The sequence below is a fragment of the Protopterus annectens genome, chromosome 5.part0, assembly GCF_019279795.1.
Source record: "Protopterus annectens isolate FY-2018-M chromosome 5.part0, PAN1.0, whole genome shotgun sequence".
In the NCBI taxonomy this organism is placed as follows: Eukaryota; Metazoa; Chordata; order Ceratodontiformes; family Protopteridae; genus Protopterus; species Protopterus annectens.
Window position 1 is genome coordinate 1,631,864,283 of NC_056735.1, and position 24,666 is coordinate 1,631,888,948.

General features: G+C 45.1%; 1 protein-coding gene across 1 annotated transcript in view; it reads right to left on the reverse strand.

The window, feature by feature from the left end:
* LOC122802398 (SR-related and CTD-associated factor 4-like) overlaps positions 1-24,666 on the reverse strand; it is a 1,636,555-nt gene that overhangs the window by 734,852 nt on the left and 877,037 nt on the right. The window contains exon 9 of the mRNA XM_044072023.1: positions 690-781. Coding sequence (XP_043927958.1) covers positions 690-781 — 92 coding nt within the window. The remainder of the gene's footprint in view (positions 1-689; positions 782-24,666) is intronic.

Sequence of the window (24,666 nt, forward strand, 5' to 3'; positions counted from 1 at the left end):
GGAAAGATTTCTCCAAAAGAGGAATTATCTGTCCAGTCTTGAAGGATTGCTAGCCGACCACCAGTTACAGTGCCCACAGGAGTGCACTTTTGCAGCAAGAAAGCTCTGAAACTGTTGGCACTCTAACTGCTCTTTAGATCCTGGCAGAGGACATGGAAAATTCACTTCAGTTCGGATAAGCTGACTGGTTTGATCATATCCTTGGCAGGGAACAAACATAATAGCTTAGGCTGCTAAACAGATGATGTTTAACATTACATCATTAATCACCAATAGAACAGGCTACTTTACCTCCCACTCTTCAGAAAATGAAGGCTGCAAGGTACTATTGTCAAATCAACTACCTGAATTCAAACCTTAAATCTATACAGAGATAAGACTGTGCAATTTAGGTGCTGCTTTCTCAAGAGACCGTCTGTACTTGTGGTACTGACCAGAAACAAAACTACAGTAGTTCTGCAAGAAATTTAGAGTACACATTTATAAGGAGATTTCACTCAAGTGACTTGTGTGTGAATACATACAGTATATGCACTCACACAGCAGGGACTAATTTTTAAAGAAAAAATATTTCTGCAAAATTAAAGAGCAAGACAAAACTGAGTCACTGTCACACTATTACAGGAAGTTTACACCGCACTTGTAAAAAACAATTTGTCAGATCTGCAAGCACTGTAAATCACACTTACAATGAAGGAAGAACTGGTGATGGAGTAGACTCTTTTCTGTTCTCCTCTCCAATCTCTGGCTCATCATCATAATCAAATCGGTCAAGCAGTTTCTACAAGCAGAAGAGAAAAGGTAAGCTGCAGACAAATGTTTTAGTCATGTGTGCTACACCAGTTTTCCTACATGAACTGAAGCAGTTACTAAATTGTCTTAGTAATGCTACACTATCTGTTCCATCACTCATGCTTCTCAAAATGTTTTTATCTTTACAACTGATTCTAGCATTTTAAACTTCATGCACCTGCATGCCGACAACTCTGTCATTTACATTACTTGGCAATTACCTGGCTCACTATTGAAATTTTGGCACTAGAAATGCAGAGTGTCGACAAGCCCAAAAAAAAAAAAAAAAAAAGACTGAAAACCCAAGGAAGGAAAAAAGAAATCCAAAATTACTCTTCTACTTTAAACTTTTTTTTACAAGGAAGCATAAAAAGAGTGGGGGGATTGCCCCCCTCCTCCCTGCACTTGTACATACCAACTCTGACTGCCGTACCTCAGAGAAAAGACATTTTCCAAGAAATGGCCATCTCTGACTATACTAAAGTTAATTTGTTGGCCAGTCTGTTTTGGGACTCACTTTAACAGGTCCCAGCATTTGAAATGGTTACCACTAACCCTGTTACTTTCACAACACTTTTGCCTGCCTCATTGACTACCTCATTCAAAATGCTTGCTACCCTTACTTAACTCATACCATATCCAGAAAAGCTTCTGTCTGCTACATACTGCAATTCAGTTCAAAAATGGACTTCCACCTATCAATTCTCCATGCCAAAAAAGCAAGTCAGTTTCTAAAAAGCACAGTTGTGTACACTTAACATAAATGCAGATGTTGGAGTGTATTCACTGTTGCAGTCATCACATTTGGTTCATCTCTGCCAGGGTAGCCCTTAGTCGGTCCGAATACCAGAGACTTAATATTTCTGCATTAGTTGCTGCTGTTCCAGGACTGACGTCAGGTAGTCAGTGGTATAAAATCAGGCATCAGACACCATTACATCAGTTTTTCTTGCCCAGTCAGGAGCCCCCGATAAGGAGCTAGGTTATGATGGAAGACCACCACCAATAGAAAGTAAATAACAAAAATTCCTTGTAAGGAGAGAGAGATTGAGTGACAACGGGCATGAAGGGAGGGAAAACCAGGATTGCAACAGTGAATACATTAAAATCTATATTTATGTTAAGTGTACACAGCTGTACCATGCTCTTCGTGTTTCACTGTTACAGTCATCACATGTGGGTTGATTCCCAAAGCTGAGAAAAAGGGTGGAGGCAGTCAAGACGACTAGCGACTGGCTAAAATGCCCTGCAAGACTGCAGTGGTAAAACCTGCCCTGGATTTGGAGAAGATAGGCAGGTGCTAATGCTTGGTAAAGGTATGAACAGATGTCCATGTTCCAGCATCCAGGATGTCCCTGGTGGGGACCCCTGTGAGAAAAGCTGCAGAGGTGGAGGTTGCACTGGTGGAATGTGTCCTGACACCCTTGGGGGGAGGTTTCCTGTGCTGGTTGTAGCAGAAATTGACGCAGTGTTCTATCCATTTTGGAGACTGATTGTTTGGAAATGGCCTTGCCCTCTGCTCCTACAGCGAAGCAGACAAGCAATTGATCAGATTTAAAAACAGATTTAGTCCTATATCTAGGTAGAATCTGAGCTGTCTGTGCACATCTAGAGTGCAGAATCCTTTTCCCTTGTTTTGTGGGTTAGGAAAAAAGGTGGGCAAATGAATGGATTGGCTGAGATCCACACTGGACATAACTTTTGGAATGAAGGATGGGTTAATCCTGAGGGACACCCTGTCAGCATGGAAAATGATGGGCTCTACAGCCATAAGTGCTTATAGCTCGGATAATCCTCTGGCTGAAGTGATGGCCAGAAGCAGGGCTGTCTTCCAGGAGAGAAACTTACTCTGCTGAAGATGTTGGTTCAAAGGGGGGCAGTGCGATCTTTTCCAACACAGTTTAGGTCCCAAGCTGGAGTAGGTACTCTTCTGGGTGACAAGTTGCTCGCCCCCCCTTATGAGATTAGCTTGATGAGAGGGGTGTGAGAAAAGAGGGTGCTCAGTGTTGAAATGAGCAGAGATAGAGGCATGAATTTTAATAAAGGAAAAGGAGAGACCACAGTGAAGCAGGTCGGCTAGGTAATCCAGGATGAGAGGTAGGGAGGGCTGTGCCATATTGGCTCCCTTAGCCTGAATGCAGGTGCAGAACCTTTTCCATTTGTCAGCATAAGACTTTCTAATCCTAGGGTGTCTAGCCTCACGGATAACATCTAGAACCAGTTTACTGAGATTGGCAGCTTGATCAGTGGTCAGGGAATAAGCCAGGCTGCCAAATTGAGGGCCTGCAATTGAGGATGCATGAATTCTCCTTTTCTCTTGGTAATGAGTGTTGGGGTCTGAGGAAGATGCCATGGTGGCAATGGGGACAGGCTGCGCAGCAGTGGATACCCAGTGCTGGCGAGGCCAGTCTAGAGCAATTTATATTGTCCTTGGTTTTTCCTCCCTTATTTTGTGCAGTACCCTGGTAATGAGAAGTAGTGGGGGAAATGCATAGACCGGGAGGTTGACAGAGGGGAAGTATATGCCATCCACTTTCCAGGCCCTGCAGTGAGGCTCCCTGGTAGAGAAAGTACAGTTGTGTACACTTACCATAAATGTAGATGTTGAGTGTATTCACTGTTGCAGTCATTACATTAGGGTAATCTGCTGGCAGGTTGCACTCAGTCGGCCTGAAGAGCAAAGACTTGGGTCCTGCGTCGCTTGCTGTCTCCTCTTCCATGACGTCAGGCAACCACATTTTATTCAGTTTTTCTTGCCGTGCTCCCCAAATAGGGAGCAATATATATATATATATAGATATATAGATATATATATATATATATATACATACATACATACACACACATATACATATATATATACATATACACATACACATATACACATATACACATACATATACACATATATACATATACACATATATACATATACACATATATACATATACACATATATACATATACACATATATACATATACACATATATACATATACATACATATATATATATACATATACACACACACATACATAGATACAGATATACAGATACAGATATACAGATACAGATATACAGATACAGATATACAGATACAGATATACAGATACAGATATACAGATACAGATATACAGATACAGATATACAGATACAGATATACAGATACAGATATACAGATACAGATATACAGATACAGATATACAGATACAGATATACAGATACAGATATACAGATACAGATATACAGATACAGATATATATATATATATATATATATATATATATATATAAATGCACTTCTAGAAACAAACTGCCTTCATCTAAAACAAGGGTAACCCGGACTGCAACAGTGAATACACTTGAACATCTACATTTATGTTAAGTGTACACAAACTGTACTATGTTCTTCGTGTTTCACTGTTGGTCATTACATTTGGGTAGAATCCGAAAGCTATAGATGGGAGGATGGAACTAAAGAGCATTAGGAACGGCTATAAGGCCCTGCAGAACTGCAGTGGAAAAGCCTGCCCTAGATTTGGAGAAGAGAGGCAAATGATCATGCTTTGTGAAGGTATGAACAGAGCTCCAAGTAGCAGCTTCTAGAATGTCTTTGGTTGGAACCCCTCTAAGAAAAGCTGCTGAAGTAGAAGCAGCCCTCGTGGAATGTGATCTGATCCACTTGGGCACAGGTTTACCATGGTGCAAGTAGCAGAAACTAATGCAGTGGCTTATCCACTTAGAAATAGTCTGCTTTGATATAGCCTTCCCCTCTGAACCTGCAGCAAATGCTACCAGTTACTGCTCAGACTTTCTTAGAGATTTGGTCCAGTTTAAGTAAAATCTTAGTTGTCTGTGTACATCCAATGAATGCAGAATCCGCTCCCTCTTGTTCTCCGGATTTGGGTAGCATTTTGGCAGGTGAATGGTCTGGTTAAGAGTCACACTGGATACCATCCTTAAGCATAAAAGAAGGATTGGTCCTGAGGGACACCCTGTTCAGGTAAAATATAATAAAAGGCTCCACTGCCATGAGAGCCTGTAGTTCTGAAACCCTTCTCGCTGAAGAGACTGCCAAGAGAAAAGCTGTTTTCCAGGATAGAAAATTTTATATCCGCAGTAGTTGCTGGTTCAAAAGGAGGCAGGGTGACTTTTTCCAGAACAAAATTGAGGTCCCATGCAGGAGTTGGTGATCTTCTGGGAGGCCTTAAATTTCTGGCCCCTCAAAGATGCTGTTAAAGCACAGGATGAGAAAATAGGGGAGGCTCTGTGTTGTACTGAGCAGAGATGGCAGAAGCATGGATTTTTATTGAAGGAAAAAAAATAGGCCCTTGTCAAGCATCTCAGTCAAGTATTGTAAAATCTGAGGAATATTGGGCTTTGCTGCCTGTTCCTTGTGCTTAGTTCCAAGCACAGAATCTTCCATTTATCAGCATAAAATTTTCTAGTACTAGGCCTTCTGGCTTCCAAAATGACATCCATTACAGATTTACTGAGATGTGTTTGAATAATTAGATTATCAGCCATATGGCAAGATTCAGAGTTTGGCGCTGAGCGTGCAAAATTTGGTAGTTCTGCTGAGATAGCAGATGAGGTACTTGAGGCAAGTACCATGGAGGAAGCAGAGACATTCCTTATAAGTGGGTACCAGGTGCTGGAGAGACCAGCCCGGAGCAACTAGGATCATTTTTGTTTTTTCCTGTCTGACTTTTAGTAAGACCTTGGAGAGTAGAGACAGAGGGGAAAAGGCATAGACTGACAGGTTTTTCCAGCTGAAGGATAGGGCATCCACTTTCCACGCATTTATGTGGTGGGCTCTTGTGCAGAATTTGTCCAAATGATAAATTACGGGAGAGGCAAATACATCTACGTCTGGGCTCCCCCCCATTTCTGTGTTAACATGCTGAAGATTTGTGGATCCAGTTTCCAGTCGTGCAGGTCCATAAAATTTCTGCTTAGGTCGTCTGCCAGAGTATTTTGCTTTCCTGGCAGGAACCGAGCTTGAAGATGTATTTGGTAAGTCAAGGTCGTGTTCCACAAGGCTATGGCTAGTCTGCAAAGGGGGTAAGAATGTGTACCCCCCCAGCTTATGTACCACATAACTGTGGTGTTGTCTGTCTTTATCAATAGTTGTCCTGAATGAAGTCCTTGAAGGCTGTCAGAGCATTCTGAACAGCTAACATCTCTTTCTGGTTGATATGCAGATGCATTTGGTTTGGGCTCCATTTGCCCTGAATGCATCTCCCTGCCAGGTGGGCCCCCAAAGCATAGTCTGAGGAGTCTGTTTAGTGTTTGGGCGGCAGGGGGTAGAGTGAATGACGGTCCCTTGTTTTGGTGACATGTCTTTGCCCACCAAAGAAACTCCTGTTGTAGGCAGGGAATGAGAGGAATCCATGTTTCCAGACTGACCATGTTGACTCCATAAACTTTAGGTACCATTGAAGTTTCCTCATATGCAGTCTCGCATATGGAATTAGTAGAACGCAGGATGCCATGAACCCCAAAGCCTGCAGAATTTGTCTTGCAGATAACTGGGTTTGTGTTGCCATTTGTTTGAAGTATGTTGTCAGTTGCCTTTGTCTGGCGTGAGGTAAGCCGAATGGACAGTTGTATTCAAGCTTGCATCCAGGAATGTAATTATTTGAGAGGGTACCAGTTGCAATTTCTTTTCGTTTATGGTGTACCCTTGGCATGTTAGAAGCCTATTTACAAATGCCAGATGTTGAAGAGTGTCCTTGTCCGCTGCTTGAATGAGACAGCCGTCCAGATAAGGATACATTTGAATGCTTCTTTGTCTGCAGAATGCAATAACTGGTGCCAGGCACTTTGTAAAGACCCTGGGTGCAGTAGATAAGCCAAAGGGCAGTGCAGAGAATTGGTAATGCATAAAACCAGCCTTGAAGCGGAGGTATCTTCTGCATGATTCCCTTATTGGGATATGCAGGTATGCCTCTTAAGGCTAGAGTTACTAACCAAGCATTCCTGCCTAGCATAGGCAGTAGCTGTTGTAAAGTCTGCATTTTGAATTTTGGAATGTCCAAGAACATGTTCAAAATCGACTAGTGGACGCTATGAATGGTCTTTTCTGGGTACCAGGAAACGTCTTGAATAAAAACCTTGTCCTTTTTCCTTTTCTGGCACCGGTTGAATAGCCCCAATATCCATGAGGGACATGACTTGTTTCTGGGCCTCTGACCACTGGTTTTGTGGCAGATCCGGCCATCCGTTTGGAAACTGGCAAAGTATGGAAATGAAATCCGTACCCCTGGGACATTAGGTTTAATACCCACTTGTCCTGGGTAATTAACTGCCAATTTTGAGCATGACGTGCTAGTTGTACCCCCAAGGGGGCTGCCAAAAGATAAGTGCTTGGTGATGGTAAAGGAGAGTCATTGAGACTGCATACTGTAGGGTTGTGCTTTGTTTCCTCCAGATTTGGAGGTGAAGGCACCCCATTGCTTTGACCTGCAAGAACCCTGGGATTGGTATCTGGAGCCTTTTGAGAGCCTGGATTTGCCCTGAGTGGCTCTGTTGGACACTGGAAAGGACCAATTTTTAGTGGGCCAGTGTTTACTGAACCTAGGTGGCTGCACTTGCAAAAAATCTTTTACAATTTGCAGAGATTTAGCTTGGTCTACAGTTTCTTTAAAACCTCTTCTGCCTTATTAACAGAGTATCATGCTGCAAAGGGGCATCCAACAATTTAGCTTTAACATGATCAGGCAGATTTAGCAAGGCATGCCTTCTAATCAAAGATCCAGTAACAGCGGCCCTACAGGAGGCCTCCAAGGAATCAAAATCACATTGCAAAGTATGCTTTCCAACTTGTTCTTCTGAATGCAATAATTCTTTTAACTATTTTCCACACAATCAGAAATCAACATAATTTTCTGTTTCAGTAAGCCCATAACATGCTGTTTAAGCATATGAAACTGGCAGTTTAAAGCCCCAATTGTCAAGGTTGCAGACATATAAGCCTTCTTACCCCATCTATCCAGTGCCCTGGAATCTCTATCAGAAGGGGTAGGATTTTTGGCAGTAGAAGCCTTAACACCCTTGGGACCCTGAGAAATAGTTTCAAGATCAGCAGCAGGATTTTTGAAAAGAAATTTGTGGGAATCAGGAACCCTGTAATATCTGTCTGGCTTACTAGGAGCTGGAGGCAGGGAATTAGGAGCCCTGCTTGATTCTGAAAACACATTAACAATATCTAATACAGGAGGTACTACCAAAGGCCTATGCGGAGGAAGAAGGAAACCCCCAAGCCTCTTTTTTGATTCAGAGAAGTCCTGACTCTCCCAGTGAAAATGTTCCCTTAAAGTATGCAAAGTCTCTCCAAAAGAGAGATCCTCAGGAGGAGATGCAGATGGGATGGATTCCTCCATCAAAATACTCATAGGGTGGAATAGAAAATTCCTGATCAGAAGAGGAATCAGAAGAAATGGAAATCTGAAGATTCATAATCAGTGCCTTGCCTAGGCCATGTAGCAGGGGGAGGTTGGGAACACCTGACAAAGGTAAATAAATCCTCAGCCATTTTGATCTGTTTTTTAGGCATAGGGGCCTGAGCATGTGCCTCATGCGTCGGTTTTTTAGACAGAAGTTTGACCTGGTTTTTGTTGCTGGTGGTTTAATATAAAAATGTTGAGGCCTGAAAACACCCTCAGAAGCCAGTGCCTGCTCAGCGGCTCCGGACCCATCTGAAGGAGAGACATCCGCGGGTTCAAGACTCAGAATCTTGCGGCATACCGGATGGACAGACTCCGAATGGGTCTCGGGAGAGGCCTGCAACTCAAAAATAGCGGGTATCAGGTGCTGTGAAAGCGCCTCACTGAGTACCGGCGACTGGCTTAGGAGAAGCTTCGACGGTTTTGGACCTCGACGATCTGTCTGTCTCTCTGCGTTTATGAACTCCAGTAGTCGGATTACTAACAGATGACATTTCAGGATAATTAAATTTTGAACCAAAATATTTAGAAGCAAAAATACACCGTGCATTGGTTAAATCTAGTACAAAACAGACAGCAAGGGACGTTGTGATCTGGGCCAAGGCAAGAAATACAGTACACATGAAAATCCTTATGAGGTATTTGCTTCCCACAAGTAATGCAATTAACTTTTATTAACATCGGTAAGGAGCAAGAAAAAGTTTTCCCAGTGGGTACTTGGCTTTAGTTTGACTACTTCGGTTCTGAAACTTGAAGACGAAAATTTCAGGAGTCAGCCGACCAACACTTGTGAACTGCTTCTGCTTCGGGCACCGCGTGGAAAGAAAGACGGAATAAAATGGCGTTGGCTGCATGTTTTATACCCCCGACGTCATGGAAGAGGAGACAGCAACCGACGCAGGACCCAAGACTTTGTTAATCAGACTGAGGGCAACCTGCCAGCAGATTACCCTAATGTAAAGACTAACAGTGAAACATGAAGAACATCCTGCTGAGCTGCTGGCTTGAGTGAGAAGCAAAGAGGTCGACCTTCGGGGTGCCCCATTTCTGAGTTAAGGTGAAGATTCTTTGGTCTAGCTGCCACTCCTGTGGGTCCAGAAGATTTCTGCTTAAATTGTCTGCCAGAGTTCAGAGAGCCTGGCAGGAATTGTGCTAAGCGGTGTAGTTGCATGGCTGAGGGTGTGTGCCAAAGGGTCATGGCGAGCCTGCATACAGGGTAGGAGAGAGTCCCTCCCTGCTTGTTGATATACCACATCACAGTGGTATCTGTTTTAATCAGGAGAGCGCCTGGGGAGAGGAGTCTGAAAGCTGTCAATGCGTGCTTGACAGCGAATGTCTTTGGCTGATGTGCAGATGTATTTGCTGTGGGCTCTATTGGCCCTGTATGCACCTGCCATCCAGGTGTGCACCCCCAGTCTGACGAGTCTGTGGTGAGGGTCTGGGTGGCGGGGGGTGGTGAGAAAGGTAGTCCCTTGTTGTGGGAGAATGTTGTTGCCCACCAAAGAAAATCTGTCCTTAGGCAACATATCACTGGTATAAGAGTTTTCAGGTCTTGAGAGTGTTGACGCCAAAGCTTTTGTAGGTACCACTGAAGTTTCCTCATATGCAGTCTGCATATGGAATGAGTATAATGCAAGATGCCATGAACCCCAGAGCTTGCAGGATTTTCCTTGCGGATAACTGGGTTCTGGTGGCTAGTTGAGAGAAGTAGGCAGTCAGGTAAGTTTGCTTTTCTGGTGTAAGGAATTCAATCTGGGATGCCATGCCCAGGTTTGCTCCCAGGAATATAACCCTTTGGGTGGGCACTAGTTTGGATTTCTTTTTGTCGACAGTGTACCCTAGGGAGGTCAGTAGGGACGTTACAAAGGCCAGGTCCTTGAGCAGCTTTTCCTGTCTGCCTGAATCAGGCAGTCATCTAAGTATGGGTTAATTTGTATACTTTTGTCTGCAAAAATCAATGGTGGGAGCCAGACATTTGGTGAAAACTCTGGGAGCAGTAGATAAGGCAAAGGGAAGCACAGAGAACTGAAAGTGCAGAGATCCTGCCCTGAAACGTAGATATTTCCTGCACAATTCCCTGACTGGGACATGGAGGTAGGACTCTTAGGTCTAGGGTGGCTAGCCAAGCATTCTTGGAGGGCATAAGTAGTAGTTGCTGGAGAGTGAATGGATAGATTGAGGATGGGGCGCCAGCTGCCCTCTTTTCTGGGTACCAGGAAAAGTCTGGAGTAGAAACCTTGGCCCATCTGTTCTGCAGGAACGTGCTCTATTGCCCTCAGAGATCAGGGAAAGGACTTTTTTTTTGCCTCTACCCACTGGTTTGGAGGAAGATCCGGGAACCCTTTTGGGGTTGGGAGTGTGTAGAAAGAAAATTTGTATCCCTGGGACACTATGTTGAGGACCCAGCAGTCGTCGGTAAAGATGGCACAGGTGCTTGCGTGGAAGGAGAGCATTCCTCCTAGGGGCAAAGTGCAGGTGGGCAGAGGGAGAGGGTGGAAGTGGAGAGTCATAAGCTCATAACATGAGGGGGTGGCTTTGCACTCCCTAGTTTTGAAGTGGAGGAACTCCATTGCTTTGATCTCTGCATTCCCTGTAGCTGCTGTCTAGGGGGTCTATTTCCCCAGGGTCTGGGCTGAACTGACCAAGAGGGGACAGGAAAGGACCAGTGCTTAGAGAGGCAAAGCCTACTGAACCTGGGTGGATGGACCTGTGCAAAGTCCTTAACAGTCTGCACAGAGTTAGCTTTTTCTTCCATCTTTAAGACCTCCTCTACTTTGGTGCCAAATACATTTTCTCTGTGCAAGGGTGCATTCAATAATTTAGATTTGACATGGTCTGGCAAGGTCTGTTCCTTAAGTCAAACATGCCTTCTAAGGACAGAACCTGTGACTGCTCCCCTGCAAGAAGCTTCTAGGGCATCAAAACCACAGTGTAAGGTGTGCTTAGTTACTTGACTTGAAGACTGCATTAACTCTTGTAACTGTTTTCTGCACAAGCAGGCAAGGATATTTTTTTGTTTGAGTTTCATGGTATTTTGCTGAAATTTTAGCATGTGGAACAGGCAATTTAGTGTTCTGATAGCAAAAGTAGCAGAGGTACATACGGTTTTACCCCATCTGTCTAGTGCTCGTGAATCCCTATCTGAGGTAGTGGGATTCTTTGCTAAAGTTGCTTCAATTCCTTTAGGCCCTTGAGAAATAACCTCAGGGTCAGCAGTAGGATTTTTGAAAAGAAATTTGTGAGAGTCAGGGACTCTGTAGTACCAGTTAGGTTTTCTGGGAGCAGGAGAGGGTGTCGGGAGTCAAACTAGATTCCAAGAAATCATCCACAACATCCAGCACAGCAGGAACGGCCAGGGGTCTGTGCTGTGGAAGATCTAAGAATTCTGAGTCTCTTTATCGACTGAGGGCAGTCCTGACATTCACATTGGAAATGCTCCAATGAAGTATGAAGGGTTTCCCCAAAGGAAAAGTCCTCGGGTGGAGAGGATGAAGGAATGGATTCCTCTGGGTCAGAATACTCATAAGCAGAGAGAGGTTGCATGTCTTCATATTCAGATGCATCAGAATCAGACTCCTGTTCAGATAAAAGTACTGGGGACAGATTGCTTTCTTTTGGAAGGGGTAGCTTGGCTTCCCCTGGTCGGCATTACGAGGACTTTTGCCATTTTGAGCATCTGAGACTAAGGCAAGGAAGCAGGTATCTGATATTGGGACATCGGTTTCTTGGGTGTGGTTCGTACCTTGGGCTTTAGAAATTCAGTAGTTTTCAAAAGAACGGTAGAGGCAAAAGAAGTTGGTTTGTGCCGAGAATCGGTAGTGCAAAGTACCTTCTCAGAAGCAGTTGCCTGCTCAGCAGCTCCAGACCCATTCAAGGTAGGGACAAACGCAGGATCCTTAATCGAAGAATTTTGTGGCATATCAGACTCCAAAAGGGGTCTCTGTAGCAGCCTGCGAATCCACAGAAGTGGGCATCAGGGGCTGCGAAAGCACCTCACGGAAGACTAGAGAGCTGACGACTAGGTTAATGGAAGCATCATTGGTAGGTATGGACCGGTGCGGTCTGTCTTTATCCTTACGCTTTCTCAGAATTGCTGTTGGATGGCTTACCAAAGCCATATTGGTATTAGAGGATTGAGCGTGAAAATATCTAGCTACAATAAGGGCCCGATGACGTATAGTTCTGGTGTTTAACAAAGTACAAAAGTGACAGTGAGGGATGTCGTGGTCTGGGCCTAGGCAAGTGACAGTAAAAATGATAGCCTCTGTGTGGTATTTGCTTTCCACAGGCGAGACAATTGTTAACTTTTTCTAAAATCGGTTAGAGCAAGAAAAAAGGAACTCCAACGGGGTACTTAGCTTTGGAAGACTTCAGCTTCAATTCAGAAAACAAAACTCTGGTAGCGTCTGACCGGCACTCTTGCGAAAGTACAGTTGTGTACACTTACCATAAATGTAGATGTTCGAATGTATTCACCGTTGCAGTCATTACATTTGGGTAATCCTGCTGGCAGGCTGCCCTCACCCGGCCTGAATTCTAAAGTCTTGGGTCTTGCGTTGGCTGCTTTTGCCCCCTCCCTGATGTCAGGTCGCCAGGGGTATAAAAGAAGCGGCAGACGCAATTTTCTTCAGTTTTTCTTGCCCCAGATGTCAGGTGCCCCTTAAAAGGGTAGCCAAATTTGATATACATATATATATATATATATATATATATATATATATATATATATATATATATATACATATACATATATATATATATATATATATATATATATATACATATACACATACATACACATTCAATAAATGCACCAATATAATTTGTAGCTTCATCTATAAGCAAATACACCACATAGGTTGTATAAATTAGAGAAGGAAAGATAAGATCCATTGAAAAAAGGGGGTTGGTGGGCGAGTAACCTGGACTGCAACAGTGAATACTCTCAAACATCTACATTTATGGTAAGTGTACACAACTGTACTATGTTCTTCGTGTTTCATTGTTGGTCATTACATTTGGGTAGAGTCCCAAAGCTATGGTTGGGAGGCTGGAGCTAAAAAGCATTAGGAGTGGCTATGAGTCCCTGCAGAATGGCAGATAATGCTTTGTAAAGGTGTGCACTGAACTCCAAGTAGCCACCTCTAAAATGTCTCTGGTTAGAACTCCCCTGAGAAAAGCTGCTGAAGTGGCTGAAGCTCTGGTGGAAAGTGGCCTAATGCCCTTAGGCACTGGCTTGCCATGGTGTGAATAGCATAAACGAATGCAGTGGCCTATCCATTTTGAGATGGTCTGCTTTGAAATAGCCTTTACTTGTGATCCTGCAGCATATGCCACTAGTAATTGCTCTGTCTTCCTGAAAGCTTTGGTCCTGTCCAAGTAGAATCTAAGCTGTGCATGTCCAAAGAGTGCAGAATTCTCTCCCCCTTGTTCTGTGGATTTGGAAAAAAATTGGCAGATTACTTTGGTTAAGGGCCACACTAGACACTTTAGGCATAAATGATGGGTTTGTTCTCAGAGAGAGACCCTGTCTGGATAAAAAAAAAAAAGGCTCCACAGCCATGAGCGCCTGTAGCTCAAACTCTTCTTGCTGAATTAATTGCTAGAAGCAGAGCTGTTTTCCAAGATAAAAACTTTATATCAACAGTAGCCACTGGCTCAAAAGGAGGCAGGGTGAGCTTTTCCAAGACATAGTTGAGGTCCCATGCAGGTATTGGTGATTTCCTCGGAGGCCTTAAATTTTTGGCTCCTCTCAGGTACTGCTTTAATAAAGGGTGGGAAAAAATTGGTGGCTCTGTACTGTAATGAGCTGAAATGGCAGAGGCATGAATTTTAATTGATGAAAAGGAAAGGCCTTTGTCCAGCATCTCAGTTAAGTATTGAAAAATCTGAGGAATATTTGCTACAGTTGCATCAGTTCCTTGTGCCTGGTTCCAAGCACAGAATCTCTTCCATTTTCCAGCATAAGAATTTCTTGTACTAGGCGTCCTGGCTTCCAGAATGACATCCAATATGGCTTTGCTGAGAGGTGTTTTTTGCATGACTACATTATCTGCCATGCTGTCAGGTTTAATGTCCTGAGTTGGCTGTGCAGTATCTGATTGTTTAGCTGGGACAGTAGATGAAGTAAATGAGGTAAGGTCCAAGCTGGGTAACAAGACAAGTTCCTTAGGATTGGATACCAGTACTGGTGGGGCCAATCAGCATCATCTCTGGTTTCTCCTGTCTGACCTTTAGGAGTACCTTGGGGAGGAGAGGCAGTGGAGGGAAGGCATATACTGATAGGTTTTTCCAGCTGAAAGTTAGGGCGTCCACTTTCCATGCTCGTCTGTGATAAGCCCTTGTGCAGAATCTTTTTAGTTGGTAGTTGTGAAGGGAGGCAAATAGGTCTATGTCCGGGCAGCCCCATTTCCTTGTTATGCTGAAGACTTGCGGATCCAAGCTGCCACTCGTGGGGATCCATGAGGTTTTCCTTTCCTGGAAGGAATTGTGCTTGCAAATGTACTTGGTAAGTCAAAGCTTTCCCACAATGTCATAGCTAGTCTGCAAAGGGAGTAAGAATGTGTGCCCCCCCCTGCTTGTTTATGTACCACATGACCATGGTGTTGTCTGTCTATCAGCAGTTGTAATGGTTGAAGTAGGTCCTTGAAGGCTGTCAGGGCATTTTGAACAGCTAGCATCTCTTTTTGATTAATATGTAGATGCATTTGGTTTGAGGTCCATGTGCCCTGAATGCATCTTCCTGCCATGTGGGCCCCCCAGGCATAATCTGATGCATCCGCTGTTAGTGTCTGCCTGGCTGGGGGTAATGTGAATGGCTGTCCCTTGTTCTGGTGACTAGCCTTTGCCCACTATCGAAACTCCTGTTGTAGGCAGGGAGGAGTTAAAGTACAGTTTTGTACCTACCATAAATGTAGATGTTCGAAGATCCACATTGCTGCAGTCCTTACTTATGGGTAGTCCGCTGTCCTCGGTCGGCCCGAATACCAAAGTATTAGGCTGACGTCGGTCATGGGCGCCTAGATCTGACATCAGAACGTCAGGGTATAAAGGCGCATGACCGACGTCATATCCTCAGTCTTTTCTTGCCCCAGATGTCAGAAGGCCAAACCAGAAAGGCCACAGCCAAAAACAGAATACCTCCCAACAACAACCATCACCTAAAGCATAGCACCAAGTCAAACTACAGTGGGGAAGGAGGGAGGGTAAATTGGACTGCAGCAATGTGGATCTTCGAACATCTACATTTATGGTAGGTACAAAACTGTACTATGTTCTTCATCTCACATTGCTGCAGTCCTTACTTATGGGTAGAATCCCAAAGCAACGGGAAAGGGAGGATGGTAAAAATCATAAAGCATTAGGGGCCGCTAAAATGCCCTGTAAAATAGCAGTGGCAAATCCAGCCCTAGACTTAGAATAAAGAGGAAGGTGGTAATGTTTAGAAAAGGTATGCACTGAACTCCAAGTAGCTGCCTCCAAAATGTCTTTTGTAGCTACCGCCCTTAGAAAGGCCGTAGAAGTAGCAGTAGCCCTAGTGGAATGAGGCCTGATTCCAGCAGGAATCTCCTTACCATGATGGGAATAACAGAAAAATACAAAACCCAATCCATTTGGAAATAGTTTGTTTTGAAACAGGTTTACCCTGTGAACCCAAAGCAAAAGAAACAAACAATTGCTGAGACTGCCTGAACTCCTTGGTTCTGCTCAAATAATAACGCAACTGCCTGTGAATATCCAAAGTATGCAAAATTTTCTCGCCTTTATTTTGGGGGTTTGCATAAAAAGTAGGCAAATGAATAGTTTGATTTAAGGCCACACTAGAAACCACTTTAGGCATAAAGGAAGGGTTAGTACGCAAAGATACCCTATCCTTATGAAAAATCAGGAAAGGCTCCACTGCCATGAGGGCCTGTAATTCAGAAACCCTTCTTGCAGAGGTAATGGCCAACAAAAAAGCAGTTTTCCATGACAAATACTTTAACTCGGCAGTAGCTGCAGGCTCAAAAGGTTGTAGAGTAAGTTTTTCCAACACAAAATTGAGATCCCAAGCAGGAGTAGGAGCTCTACGTGGGGGTCTTATATTCTTTGCCCCACTAAGAAATTGCTTAAACCAAGGATGAGAGAATAAAGGAGGGTCACAATCATAGTGAGCAGAAATGGCTGCAGCATGGACCTTTGAGGAGAAAGACAAACCCTTGTCCAATAACTCAGTAAGATATTGAAGAGCAACACTTAAATCAGGTTTGGAGACATCAAAGTCCTTTCCTTTGCTCCAAATAAAAAATCTCCTCCATTTATCAGCGTAAACCTTCCTGGTACTAGGCCTCCTGGCCTCCAAAATAACATTCAAAACTTGTTGTGGAAGCTGAGACCATCCAGAGTCTAAAACAGAATATGCCAGGCTGTTAGATGCAGAGACTGAATCTTGACATTGAGGAAGTGACTGTCCTCTTGAGACAAAAGGTGCGGAATCAAAGGCAGAGGCCATGGAGGTTCTCGTACTAAACTCCTCAGTAGTGGGTACCAGTGTTGTAGAGGCCAATCCGGTGCTATCAAAATCATGGTTGGCTTGTCTTGTCTGGCCTTCAAAAGTACCTTGGGAAGAAGAGGCAGAGGTGGAAAGGCACATACATGCAGATTGTTCCAACTGAATGATAGAGCGTCCACCTTCCAAGCTGTGTGATGAAACATTTTTGTGCAAAACTTTGGCAACTGGTAATTTAGTGGAGAAGCGAACAGATCTATGTCTGGAGTTCCCCATAACACTGTCAACTGTTGAAATACATGAGGATCCAATTTCCACTCATGAGGATCCACTATTTGTCTGCTCAATACATCTGGTAAGGAGTTCTGTGCTCCTGGTAGAAACCTTGCCTGAAGATTGAGGTGTAGAGTGAGAGCAGTTTCCCACAGAATTATCGCTTGCCTGCAAAGAGGGTAAGAATGGGTTCCCCCCTGCTTGTTGATGTACCACATTGACAGTAGTGTTGTCTGTTTGAATCAACACCTGCCCTGGGTGAAGTAAATCTTTGAAAGCCATCAATGCAAACTGGACTGCTAACATTTCCTTCAGGTTGATATGCAAATGTTGGAGTTTGACAGGCCACGTGTTTTGCACCCATTTTCCATTGAGGTGTGCTCCCCAAGCCTTGTCCGAGGCATCTGTCGTTAGAATCTGACTCTCCTCTGGCCGGGTCACAGAGAGTCCCTTGTTTAGGTGACATTCCTGAGCCCACCACAAAAACTCCTTCTGAATGCAAGGTATTATCTGAATGACAGTGTCTAGATCTTGGCAGTGCTGTGTCCATACATTTTTGAGATACCATTGAAGCTTCCTCATATGCAATTTGGCATTGGGAAGCACCAGAATACAAGATGCCATGAACCCCAAGGCTTGAAGGACTGTCCTTGCAGTCAGCCTGGACCGTAGAGACATTTGATGGAAATAAAGAGATAGGTTCTTTGTTTGTCCGGGGTCAAAAAGGCCATCTGGGAAGCTGTATTCAGTCTCACACCCAGAAAGCACATGTCCTGAGAGGTTACTAGACTGGACTTTGTTTCGTTCACAGAATACCCTAGGCATCTTAACACTGCCATCACATACTGTAGATGATGAAGTTCGTCCTTTTCTTGTGCAATAATCAGGCAGTCGTCCAAATAAGGATAAATCTGTATTCCTCTTAGTCTGAAAAATGCTATCACTGGAGCCAGAACCTTTGTGAACAATCTGGGCGCAATAAATAAGCCAAAGGGCAATGCAGAGAACTGATAATGTAAAGTCCCAGCCCGAAAACGCAGGTACCTCCTGCAACTGGGCCTGATAGGAACATGAAGGTAAGCCTCTTTGAGATCCAGAGTAACCATCCAGTGATCTTTTCCCAACAGAGGTAAAAGTTGTTGTAAAGTCAGCATCTTGAACTTTGGAATGTCCAGGTAAGTGTTGAGGATAGATAAATCCAAAATTGGTCTCCACGTGTTCCCTTTCTTCGGAACTAGAAACAGGCGAGAATAAAATCCTAGGCCCATTTCTGACAGAGGAACCGGCTGTATAGCTCCTATTTGAAGAAGTAAAGAAATTTGTCTGTGAGCCTCTATCCTTTGCCGAGGAGGGACGTCTGGCATGCCTTTGAAAGGAGGCATGGTATGGGAATAGAACTTGTAACCTCGGTTTATAATGTCCAATACCCATTTGTCCTGGGTGACTAAATGCCAATTTTGCTTGAAAAGAGCCAACTTTCCTCCCAAAGGAGCTGCCAGGCAAGAAGAATCTGACAGCTGAAAATGCAGGTCATTGGGCCTGTTTACGAAAGGACTGGCCCCTGCCCTCACCAGCAGATTGAGCAGGCAAACTCCATTGTCTCGGCCTGAAGGTACTCTGAGCTCTGCCCCTACCACGCCTAGACCTACCCCTAGACTGAGAATCAGAAGAAGGGTACGTCCACCCCTTAAGTAGACCAATTTCTACTAAACTTTGGAGGTTGTACCTGCAAAAAATCTTTAACAGTCTGCATAGACTTAGCCTTGTCTTCCATTTTCTTTAAGACTGACTCCACAGGAGGACCAAACAAAACTTCAGACTGTAAAGGGGCATCCAGAATTCTAGACTTAACATGCTCAGACAAATTCTGATCCTTAAGCCAGGCGTGCCTACAAATAACTGAACCAGAGGCAGCCACCCTAGAAGAAGCCTGTAAAGCATCAAAACCACATTGCAAAGAGTGCTTACCCACCTGTTCAGAAACATGCACTAAATCCTGCAATTCTTTACACTCTATGCCCTCTGCCAAAGCATCCACTTTAGATCTTAGCTGAGAAAGGAGGAAATTCTGATACTTCAACATATGAAACTGGCAGTTCAAAGCTCTCGTTGCTAAAGTAGAAGAGGTATACACTTTCTTACCCCATCTATCCAAAGCTCTAGCTTCCTTATCCAGAGGAACCGGATTCTTAACAACAGAGGCTCTAACACCCTTAGGCCCCTGACTAATAGTTTCTGGGTCCGCCCGAGGACTCTTATACAGATATTTATGAGCCTCAGGCACCCTGTAATACCTGTCCGGTTTAACTGGAGCAGGAGGCACAGAATCTGGATTAAGGGAAGCTTCCGAGAAAACATCTGAAACAACATCCAAAACCGGAGGTATAGCTAAGGGTCTATGCTGTGGTAAAAACAAGAACTCCCTAAGTCTCTTTCGTGAATCAGAGTAATCCTGTCCCTCCCACTTAAAATGCTCCCTCATGGAATGCAGAGTTTCTGAAAATGAAAAATCCTCTGGAGGTGAAGCAGAAGGAGTGGAATCCTCTGCATCAGAATCAGAATAAGGAGGGAAATCTTGAATGTCTTCAGCAGAAGACTCTGAATCATCTGAGGCCTGCTCCAAACTTTCCAACTCTGGCTCCATCCTGGGCCTCTTAGGAGGGGGCATAGAACCTCTAATTAAAGTAATCAAATCCTCTGCCATTTTAAGCATGTGCTTTTTAGGCACAGACCCTGAAGAACCAGAACTGACACCAGAGGTAGGCAAGTTAGACCTGCCCTTAGAAACAGTAGCAGAAGGCCTAACCACCTTAGGCATAGAAGGGAGAATAGTAACCTGAGAGGCCCCTTCAGCCTGACCTGCCTCCTGAGAGGCCACATTCTGTAAAATCAAAGTTTCCCCCTGGGACTCAACAGAAACTTCAGCCGGATCCACCTGTTCAGCTGTAGCTTCTAAAGGTCCAGCGTCCGAAACGGACGAATCATCCTGCCTAGGCTTTAAAGATTTGTCTTTGCGCTTCTTAGTAGAAGCGGGCGTCGGAACATCCGACGGCATATTATAATTACACCTCTTGCCAAAGACTAACCTAGCGCAATCTAACCTCGGTTTTATAGTGCGCTTATTAAACCTAGCACAAAACTGACACCCGACTACGTCGTGCTCCGGTCCCAAACAAGGAATACAAAGCGAGTGGTAATCCCTATGCGGTATCTGTTTCCCACAAGAAATACAATTATTCACTTTCTGACATCCGGTAAGTAACTGAGGCAAGAAAAAACAAAAATATTCCCCAACGGGGTACTTAGCCCAACTTGGTATCTGTCTGAAACTCCGAAAACGAAAAATTTCAGAACACCGAACGGAACTTGCAACGCTGCTTCTGCATCGGACCACGCGGCAAAAAAGACTGAGGATATGACGTCGGTCATGCGCCTTTATACCCTGACGCTCTGATGTCAGATCTAGGCGCCCATGACCGACGTCAGCCTAATACTTTGGTATTCGGGCCGACCGAGGACAGCGGACTACCCATAAGTAAGGACTGCAGCAATGTGAGATGAAGAACATCTACAAGTTATGTACTCACTATAAACGCTTTATATATGTGGTCCACCTCGCCTCACATTATTACTCACGGGTTCGGAGCCGAACATCGGCTCCAACTCGGCCAACTTATATTTTTCTAGCACAAAGTCTCTAATTGGCTGGGCTAACCTGGTATCCCATGTTGCACCGGTCCATAACCCCAGGTCTAGTTTGCAGCAGCTCATAGTCACACCTCATGCACAACCACAGTTCAGAAGAGCAGAACACTAACCAGGGCAGCAAAGAAAAAATAACCAATACCGAAGGGTACTGAAGACAAATGTCGCCTCCAAATCCTCCAGGAGGGGGGAAGGTGGGAGGGAACATAAGAATTTGAGGCAAGATGGACCACATACATCAAGCGTTATGGTGAGTACATAACTTGTAGATGTTATGTGGTCCAATCTCGCCTACATTCTTACTCACGGGAGAGCGTCCCCAGCACCTCTACCCTGGGAGGCTCAATGGAAGACGCTCCTGACAACAGTGGAACCAAAGGAAGCCCGGCCCCTAGAAGCCATGTCTAATTTGTAATGAGTAATGAAGGTGTGGGGGAGAAGCCCACGTGACCGCAGCACAAATTTCATCCAAGGGTAGTCTGGAATGATAAGCTACTGAAGCGGAAACAGCCCTGGTGGAGTGAGGCTTGACGGGGAACGGTAATGCTCTGCCTGTTGATGAGTAAACGTAGATGCAGTCAGAAATCCATCTGGAAATTGTAATCTTAGAAACAGGGGAACCGGTTCTATTTTCTGAGAAGGACACAGAGTTGGTCAGACTTACAAAGAGGTTTTGTCCTGTGTAAGTAAAAACGAAGCTGCCTTCGTACGTCCAATTGATGAAACTTAAACTCCGCCTTGTTGGAAAATTCAGGAAAGAAAACTGGCAGCTCAATGGACTGCAGAGGTTACCTTCGGAAAGCAGGACGGATTAGGTCTCAAGGAAACACTGTCCTTATGAAATATTAAATACAGGGATTTGATGGACAACGCTTGAATCTCAGACACCCGTCTGGATGATGTGATAGCTATTAAGAATGCAGCCTTCCAAGACAGAAATTTTAATTCACAGGTGGCAGCTGGTTCAAAAGGTGATTACATCAGGGCCTGTAACAAAATTTAAATCCCATGGCATGATGGGGTCTGACACAGGAGGCCGAAACAACAAGGTGCCCCTCAAAAAGGCCTTGCATAGCTTATGAGCCATGAGAGAAGGTTCGTAAGAGGTATGAAAATTAGAAATAGCGGCCAGCTGAACCTTAATGGTAGCAGGAGCAGAACCCTGCTGAAAAAGTGTGGATAAAAAATCTAAGACAGCAGGGATGAGGGCTGTGAAAGGATTCAGTCCCTTGGCCTGAGCCCAAAACAAAAATCTTCTCCACTTGCTGGAGTAAATCTCCCTGGTAGAAGATTTATGAGAAGATAAAATGTGTACTACCCAAGGTGAAAAACAAAGTCTGACTAAAGATGGAAGTGGAGTAGCCAGGCTATCAACCTGAGGGTCCGCAGGGAGGGATGGGACTGACCCATGTGTCAGTAGGTCTGGTGCTGGGTCCAGAGTTCAAGGACTGTCTACTGCATACTGATGAAGAAAGGAGAACCAGACTTGGCGAGGCCAGTGTGGGGCAATTAGAATCATCTTGCTTCCTGAGGAAATGGCTTTCTGGATCACTCTTGGTAGCAGAGGAAACTGAGGGAAAGCATAGAGCAGACCGGGAGGTCAATCGTGGACTAGAGCATCCCTGGGTGACTCCCCCTGTGGGTGGATCAGAGTGTAGTAGTTGCTGCACTTGGTAATGTGGGGATTGGCAAAAAGGTCGCAGCAAGGCTGACCCCACCTGTTGAAAATCTGTTCCGCAACTCAGCGGTTCAGGGACCACTCGTAAGGCATCAGAATAGATCTGCTCAGCCTGTCTGCTATCACATTGGCCTTTCCCGGAATGTGCGTTGCCACTAGGAACCGTCGGGAAGACACTGCCCACTGCCACACTCGCATGGCCTCTCTGCATAGGGGGTAAGACCTGGTTCCCCCTTCCTTGTTCAGGTACCACACCACAGACATGTTGTCTGAGTGAATTGCAATCATTCCTAGGGGAAGAGAGCTCTGCAGTGCTTGCAACGCCAGTAACACCGCTCTCTCCTCTCTAGAACGTTGATGTGCAGATGTACCTCGTGATCCTGCCAGGTGCCTTGGACCGTCCTGCCAAGATAATGCCCCCCCCCACCCTATCTGGGAGGCATCCGTGGTCACCGTGGCAGCCGGAGTCATAGGAATAAAGGGATTTCTTTGTTCAAGTTGGTGGAACGCAGCCACCAACAGAGGTCCTGTTCGCACCGATTGGCGAGTAGGATCAAATGGGACAGGGGAAGTTTCTAAAAGGACCATTGGGCAGAGAGGAGACACTGCAGAAGTCTCATGTGTAATCTGGCTAGGGGCACTAACAATGGTGGCTGCCATGGATCCCAGGAGCTGTAGGACCGATCTGGCCTGAACCTTTTTGAGGGGTAGTAACGCACGAACCTGACCCTGCAACACCTCTATCCTTTCTCAAGGCAGGAACGCCCGCATATGAATGGTGTCTAGCGCTGCGCCTATAAATGTGACACGCTGTGAGGGCAGCAAGGCAGACTTTCCCCACTTCAAGGTGATTCCTAGTTGATGACAAAGGGCAAAGGTCTTTTCCCTGGCCTTAATGAAAAGATGCCTGGTGGGGGCGATGAGGAGCCAGTAGCCCAGGTATGGAAACACTTGGAATCCTTGACGTCTCAGGTGAGCTGTCACCACTGCCAAACACTTGAACACACTGGGGGCTGTGGTGAGGCCAAAGGGCACGGCACGAAACTGGAAATGACTGGCTCCCAGCCGGAAGCTTAGTGACTCCTGGATGCCCTGTCCATTTTGATATGGTAGTAAGCATCCTTGAGATCGATGGAGCACATCCATACTTCTTTTCCCAGAAACAGAAAAAGAGACTGAAGGGTGACCATTCGGAACTTAGACTTTAGAACGTATCGATTCAGTAGGCTGAGATCCAAGATGGGTCTCAGGTCCCCTGTTTTTTTCGGCAAGAAAAAGTAGAGTAAATCCCTAATCCGATCTGGTCTGAGGGGACAGGTTGGATGACTCCTTTTTCCAACAACTTTGAAATTTCTAGTGTTGCGTGATCCCCTTTGACTGGGTGGAACGTCTGGGATTCTCTTTGGTGGAGGAGGGTCTGAAAATAAGGGGATGTAATAACCTCCTGTAATTATACGAAGCACCCATCGATCCTGAGTGATACTTGCCTAGGCTTCTGGGTACAACGAAATGTGGCCCCAGACTGGCTCTGGAACAGCACTGTCGGGCAATACATCAGGGACGATGATAGGAAGGTCCACGAAAGGAATCAGTCTCCGGAATTGCGAGGGCCTCCTCTGCCCCTAGGGCGGCGGCTCCCAGAATAGCCACCCCCTCCTCTGCCTCTGGAGGGGGACTCACATTGACCGGCAGGGAAAGACTTCTGTGACTTTTTGAACCACATCTTTTCTCCACTCTGAGCCTTGGGGTAAGGCCTAGATGGGAGGGAAAAACAGATCCCTACGGCAGACAGGGTCTTTCCCTCTTGCGCGCATCTGGTGAGGGTGTCATTCACTTTGGTCCCAAAGAGTGAGGACCCATCAAAGGGGGCGTCAGTGAAGGAAGACATGAAGGCCTCCACGAAATGACACAAGCGCATCCAGGCTTGCCTCCTAAGGCCTACACTTGTGCTAGCTGCCCTGCTCGCCCCCTCGGCTGCATAAGATATGAGCCTCATGGACGAGTTGACAATCGAGCCAAGAGTAGACAACTGGGCGTTAACTGTGTGTTAACACCTCAGGTACGTTACCCGTTAGAGTATCTCCCAACTCTTTAAGGAGATCTCTCTGGAGCAGAGTAAAATGACAAAGATAGTTCAGAGACCGAAGTGTAAAGATCGCTGAAGAGAGGGTACGCTTCCTGTACCGATCTATACTCCTGGACTCCTTGTTAGAAGGATGGATGGAGGAAGAAGACTCTGCTACTTCCTGCTTGAGTGGCCGCCGCCACCACCATGGCATCCAC